Below are 7544 nucleotides of genomic sequence, written 5' to 3'. Positions count from 1 at the left end.
TCGACGAACTACTAACACTCTCTGCTGTTTCCTCCTCCTTCTTCCTTCCTCCCGCTGTCTTCATTGGTTTATTTATACACCAACGCGTTCTCTGGCTGGCTGGATTGTCCACTCGGTCTGCCATACATACATGGCGGCGCAAGATGGCGACCTCTCTAAAGCAAGGCTCTTGCTATATATATATATAAAAGCATAATTATAAGGCTACGAAAACCAAACAAATTTTATTTTATAGCGATCATACACTTGTATAAACATATTAATGGGTAGAAGATTCAGATTCAGATTGACAATAAACCATGCCAAATATTACACACTGGCCCTTTAAGTACATTTTCAAACAAGACATCAGTTACTTCCATTACTTTTAGAACGCTGGTCCTTCAGCTTACTTTTAGAACGCTGGTCCTTCAGCTCCGAAACAGCAACGGCTGTCGTTTGGTTCTAATAACGGACATAACGTTAAACCTATCAGTCTGAAAGAAGCCACGGAGCTTGTGGCTCGCTACGTGGTCAGAGAAATGCTGCCATTGTCTACAGTGGAGGACTCGCTGACAGACATATTTCAGACTCAGGACTTGCATTATGCCTGGTACACGCTACACGCTGGTACTCACCAATTATCCCCGGTCGTCTTTCACGGCGTGTGTGATGTCATCGGGTTATTCTTGTCCTATTTTATTACTTTCACTATTATTTGAATCACTGCCAGAACTGTGTCTGTTCATGTGCCAGCCGACATGTTGTTGTAGTCACCTAAAAGCGTCAGCAGATGGCAGGAGCTACATTTGAAGCGCCATACATAAACTATAAAGCTACTGTATCTTCCACAGGAAGTTCTGACAAATGTTTCAGAATAAAAGCCTATTTAGAAAATGGAGGGATTTTCTCAGCTGAGGTTATAAGGGGCTTTTAATTTGAAACAAGTGTTGAGTTTGAAATGACGGTGTGATATGTTAACTTTGTAAAGACAACGGAGAGGATAAAAAGTAAATATATAAACACACAGAGGGATTAATAAATAACGGACCGTCTATAATGTAGTTTGTTTCAAATGAAACTGGGAGCCTCTGCAGTTGTGGTGAGTAAAAGCCCCGCCGCTATTTGTTAATGTTATTACTTTATGTCCGACCATGAGGATATACCATTGTTTGCTAGCTTGATGCTAATGACAGTAACGCTAACTCAGCAGGTTGACAAAGTGCCTCTGCTGTTTCACACCATCATTTCCCCCTTTTACTCTGTGTGGTAACATCCCTAGAGGAAATATTAAAAATGCTGGGGTGTTGTTGTCATACAGTTGTCTACGGCAGCAGATCGTTCTGTGTTTCTACTGGTCAAAGTGACGGCTGTGATGGGAGAATTGGATCTCAGTGAAGGGCAAGTGGTCCATAACTTTAATTTTGGAGACAAAAAAATGTAGGCTTAGCGCCCTGTGGTCCATTGCCCATTAGGAAATGTAGAATACTCAAAAGTACTTTAAAAGTGCTTGAGTTACTTTTCTCAGGGAGTAACGTTGGAAGTACTTTTAAAGTAATAGAGTTACTTTACTCAGGGAGTAATGCAGTAAAGTAACTGGTTACTTTTTTTTTAAAAAGTAACGCAGTAACGTACTTTGATTACACCATAAGTTAAATCAGTGGTAATGGTAACTCAAAAACTCTCCTTAGAAATATTAGACTAATAGATTCATCTGAAAACAGCACTTGACTGCAGACATCAGATGCTATAAATCAACTTACACTGACACAACATGAAAGCAGCAGGACTAAATCTCAACTGAAACCATTCTTATCAAGAGTATTTAGGTAACAGGAGAAAAAACAGGCAATAAACTGGCTTCAAACTGACCTATGAGCAGAAAACCACCTTAAGAGTATCATTGGAGAGTAAAACTGTTTTTATTCAGGTTTATCCACCAGTTTTAGGCACACTGATTAACAGGCCAGGCAAACATCAGCTCAATGGTCCAGTGATCCAACCCCACCCCACCCCACCCCCTCCTCCTCTGTGTCCTCTCACACTCCCTTTCTTTACCCCTGCAGTTCGCCGTGTGCCTCCCCGTTTCTCAATCCCCCCCACCAATCATGAGGTGATGCCCGGCGGCAGCGTTAACCTAACCTGCGTTGCGGTTGGTGCCCCGATGCCTTATGTCAAGTGGATGAGCCACGATGTGGAGCTGACCCGGGAGGAGGAGATGCCCATTGGCCGCAATGTCCTGGAGCTCACCAACATCCGGCAGTCTGACAACTACACCTGTGTGGCCATCTCCTCCCTGGGCATGATTGAGACCACAGCCCAGATTACTGTCAAAGGTCAGAATCACTCTGCATCTGTGAGGGAAGCTGTGTCTGGGTAGAATGGGATCTCACATAGAATAGGGGATAAAGTGGCAGAATCAAATCAAACTGAATAAATGAAGTTAAATGAAGTTAAAGATGAAACATGCTTTTCAACATTTGAAGCAGGATTACTGTATTATTTTTGTTTTGTACAATTGCAATCGCGATGAGTGGTGACAAGTCATGTCATGCCGTTTTTCGAGGGGAAAAGTTGAAGGATTATTCGCGATCTCATGCGGAGCTGCGAGTGGAGACTTAGATCTTTTATAAAAGGTATGGCTGAGATATACCACCTAGAAAGTGGGATCACAACTTTCATGTTTCATATGGCTTTATTTGGTGATATTTTATGGTGTTTCTGTGTCATAAACAACATTAGCTATCATAATCACACCTGATTTCAAGATTCAAGATTCAAGACAACTTTATTAATCCCCTAAAGGGCAATTTCATTTGACAGCTCGCACAACAACACACACACACAACACATAGACATCAATAAGGTACAATGTCTGAAGCTGGCTGAGTGTTGTTTGATCACTGATAGTACTGTTTTGAAGCGGAGTGAGCGCTCTTGTCATTTGGAGCTCCGCCTGGATCTTTTCATGGCAAAAACCCTGTAGAATGGTCATACTTTGAGCAATTTTCTTCAAATTTGAAACAAATGTTCATTGATAGTGTGCCTACAGCCCCACAGTGTCATTTACCTGCTCAGATGAAGCCACGAACAGTTATTAATCCTGAAAAAAAATCTTTTTTTTTTTTTTATTTTAGGCAAAATCTTCAACTTTTTACTGACTTCAGAGGCCCATTACTCTGTCTCTGTATCACCTAGAGTCTTTCTGACACTTTCACAAGAGTTTTCTTCCTGGCAAGACTTCATGCATGCATGTAGTCAGAGCGGTTCAGAGGCTACAGTCATTTTAATTTGCATATGTCATTTTAGGCGTTTTCGCTACAAATAATAGAGACAATTTTAAACACAAGTACGCAAACTGGCTTCACTATAAATCGCAGAACTGACAGACAAACACTTGTCTTTATCTGGACACATTTCCACCACAAATACAACATGCTAACGTTATTAGCACAAGTCTATGGTGTTTTACATTGTATAAATTAGCCTAGCGTCTAGCGATCTTTCCCTCTTCTCATATAAAACCAGGGACAACAGCAGCATCTAACAAAGGTAACGGCACATAATTTGGCTCCATTACAGCTCACAAGGTTCACCGACAAAACAATTGTCTTATACTAAACACGTTTTCCAAGCAAATACAACATGCTAACGTTATTAGCGGCAGCCTATGGCATTTTACATTGTATACATTAGCCTAGCGACGTGCGGAGATTTCCTCTGTTCATAAGAAGCCAGAATAAATCCTGAAGTATAAATCCCTTAAGGGTAAATCACACACAAGACTTAAAATGCTATTTTAGTGGAGGCTTTACTGTCTTCACAATTTATTGTTTCTTATCTGTGAAATACAAGTAAATACAAGCTTCGTTTCCACTGAGGGAAATGGTTTCAGCTGAGCTTACAGAAACAGACAGGAGGTCTGCGTTACCGCGACGCTGAACGTGACGGTGGGCGAGTCCAATTTTCTGTCAACAACGGGGATGTTTTGAAAACACCCCCATTTTCACAGGTAAATTGGCCTGTCCCCCCGCCGCAGGAAATAATGGATTAATCCTGGAAAGCTGCTGATGTAGCACTTTTCTCCTTATGAAAGTAACATGGCGATTATTCAACTAATGAGAATTTGGTCGGACGAGAGCATAGCGACCAAATAATCGACTAGTCGACCAGGAGACTACAGCCCTACAAAAGAGCAGCGCATGCGAGATGACCAAAGAATCTCACAGAGCTAGAAGCCTTTGCAAGGAGGAATGGGCCAAAATCCCCCAAACAAGAATTGAAAGACTATTTGCTGGTTCCAAAAAATGTTTAGAAGCTGTGATACTTGTCAAAGGTAGCACTACTAAGTACATACCATGCAGGGTGCCCAAACATTTGCTTCAGGTTCTTTTCCCTTTTTGTTATTTTGAAACTGTAAAAGATCGAAATTAAAAAACAACAACAGAAGAAAGAAATGTGTCATCTTTAACTTCATGCCTTTTTGAAGATCAGGTCATCTTTTTCTTACTTATCTACTCACAGTAAATGAAATCTTGACCAGGGGTGCCCAAACCTTTGCAAGCTATTGTATATATACTGAATGAAATTATTTTCAAATCCCTTTTGACCTATATCCAATTAAATACAGTACAAAGACAGGATATTTAATGTTCAAACTGAAAAACTTTGTTTTTTGTAAATATACACTTATTATGAATTGATGCCTGCAACATATTACAAAAATGATGGGACAGGAGCATGTTTACCACTGTGTGACATCACTTTTTCTTTTAACAACAGTCAGTAAGTGGCTGGGAACTGAGGATACTAACTGTTGAAGTTTTGGAAGTGAAATTCTTTTCCAGTCTTGCCTGATATACTACTTCAGTTGCTCAACAACTCAGGGTCTCTGTTGTCGAACTTTGTGTTTCATCATACGCCACACATTTTTAATAGGAGTCAGGTGTCTCACCGCCCTTGAAAAAGCACTTCTTTTTCAGAGAAAAGCCTATTTTGTACTTCCCAGCTCCCGTAGTAAAACATAATCTCAATGTTCAGATAATTAATTTAGTGTTTCAATTATTAATTATTTAATTATTAGTCATTAATAACATATAGACAACTATAATAAGCAACTTGCATTGGTACTGTCATTGTCTGGTTGTCGTGGTCGTCCTGCGTTGTGTGTTTTCTTTCTCTTCCTGCGTATCCCTCTTTTGTTCTAATTGGCGGTTGGCAACCAGCTAGTCACATTGCCGCCACCTAGCGGAGTGGAGTGTGCAATAGAATTCCGGTTGACATTCCGGTTGACGCCCCGCAGCGTGACGCTTTCTGTGTGTGTTGGGGGTGGCACTTGACTCGCGTCAATGAAGTCGCCGTCATGTGACGCTGCCAGTTAGTGTCTTAGTGGAATAAGCATGGACATCCCTGAAAAAGACATTGTTTGGATGGCAGCATATGTTGCTCCAAAACCTGTATGTGCCTTTCACCATTCATGGTGCCTTCACAGATGTACAAGTTACCCATGATGCCATGGGCACTAACACACCTCCATACCATCACAGATGCTGGCTTTGAACTTTTAGCTGGTAACAATCTTTTCCTCTTTAGCCTGAAGGACACAACGTTCATGATGGACTCACTAGACCACAGCACACTTTTCCACTTTGTTTCAGTCCATCTCAGATGAGCTCAGGTACAGAGAAGTCAATGTTTCTGGATGTTGTTGATATATGGCTTTCACTTTGCATGGTAGAGTCTTAACTTGCACTTGTAGGTGCAGAGATGAACTGTGTTTACTGACAGTGGTTTTCCAAAGTGTTCCTGAGCCCATGTAGTAATATCCTTTATACAGTCATGTTGGTTTTCAACGCAGTACAGCCTGAGGGGTCAAAGGTCACATACATGCAATTTTGGTTTTCAACCTTGTCCCTTACATGCAGAGACTTCTCCACACTCTTTTGATGATATTATGGGTTATAGACAGTGAAATCCTAAATTCTTTGCAATTGTGCTTTAAGAAATGTTTTTCTTAAACTGTTGGACTATTTACCAACATTTTTTTTTTTTTTTTTACAAAGTGACCATCCCTGCTTGTGAACAGCTGAGCCTTTCAAGGATGTCCCTTTCATACCCAATCATGATTCTATCAACTTTTACCAATGAACGTGTGAAATGTTCCTAACAGGTGTCTTTAAAATATTTCACAACTTTTCAAGCCTTTTGTTGCTCCAGTCCCAACTTTTTTGTAATTTGTTGCAGGCTTTAAATTCAGAATGAGTGTATATTTACAAAAAACTATAAAGTTGGAGCTGAAGGCAAAACAACAGGTGGAGCGTTCCAACAATCAGAATCAGCCATGAAATTGTCAGCCCATTCTACCTCTCCCTACTTCTCATCAGGCAAATCCTGTTCCTGACAGCGCAAACTGAAACTTGAAACCTCTGGAGAGTTTTGCATCAGATCATCTTGGTGCTCAGAAAGAGAAACAGAAGTCACCTCAAGATTAAAAGTGGAGTCTGTGATTCTAATCCAATACACTTTTTTATCAATTTAGTAAATATGCAGTGCTTGACTGTCATGACATGTCAACTTCATTAAAAGCATAACTGCAAATTAAAAGCAACAATAGATGTAAAAACACACAGAGACAATACATCTGTGATCAGTTCCCTAATTTAATTTTAACAATTTTTTCAGTCTTCTCCTCTTTTCCAATTTCTCTTTTTATTTTATGGAAGTGATCAATCTAAGTGCACTTGTCCTTTAAACTCAATGAAAAATAAAAGCTAACAAAATAAAAGATGCCAGGTACATTCGTTACAGGCGTAGAACAAGTTTGTAACAGTTTTGAACAGTTAGAACAAGAGGCTGCACTGCAACGTGCAAATCACTCCTTCTAGTGGCTGCATGCGCTTTCCCTGTCCTTGCGGCTGCAGCTTGCGCTCTCTTCACAACCTGATCTCACAGAAATACGTGAAATGACCACGACCTCTTAACACCGCATTCCGTGGTGGCAGCACGTAATGGGTTGAAATTACGTGCTGCCACCATGAAAACAATGCCAATGTAAAGTCAATTAAGATCCTCTCCCGTGGTGGACACACGGATTCCCTGATTCAATCACGTCACATCAACCTCGTTTTCCTCAATGATATCTTTAACATTCCTGTATAGTGTTCTTGATAACTCAACAATATGACAGGTTAATGTCAAGGCCATAAAATAAAATAAATGTATTTTGCCAGCTTTTGATAGCGTAGAGCTTTAAGAGCATTGTGCTGTGGGCGGATGGGGCGCGTTCCACTACTGTTTTGTAGCTGCTGTCTGCCGTCTGTGGGCTTCATTCCATTTCAGATTGCCATCCGTCTGCCGTAACTGAATCCAAACGCCACTAATAACTAACTAAATAAATAAGAAGATAAAAATAAGGCTGAGCACGGAAGAACCAGAGAGGAAACACTATCACATGGAGCCGTCTGCCCCTGGCAACCTGGCAAACCGGCCACCCTCCACTCCACCAGGGGAGAGCGGACCCCAAGCCAGCGCCACAGAACCAGCGGCTGCCCCGCTGGTTATACCTC

At 40.9% G+C, this 7544-nt stretch overlaps 1 protein-coding gene across 1 annotated transcript in view; it reads left to right on the top strand.

Annotated features, from left to right (window-relative positions):
• The window catches only part of LOC126396256 (receptor-type tyrosine-protein phosphatase F-like), a 706276-nt gene that overhangs the window by 322169 nt on the left and 376563 nt on the right, over positions 1 to 7544 (top strand). The window contains exon 9 of the mRNA XM_050054194.1: positions 2046 to 2315. Within this exon, the coding sequence (XP_049910151.1) occupies positions 2046 to 2315 (270 nt within the window). The remainder of the gene's footprint in view (positions 1 to 2045; positions 2316 to 7544) is intronic.

This window comes from Epinephelus moara, chromosome 10 (assembly GCF_006386435.1).
Source record: "Epinephelus moara isolate mb chromosome 10, YSFRI_EMoa_1.0, whole genome shotgun sequence".
Taxonomy (NCBI): Eukaryota; Metazoa; Chordata; class Actinopteri; order Perciformes; family Serranidae; genus Epinephelus; species Epinephelus moara.
The sequence above is the reverse complement of the archived record's forward strand: the minus strand, read 5'-3'. Positions and strand labels throughout refer to the sequence as shown.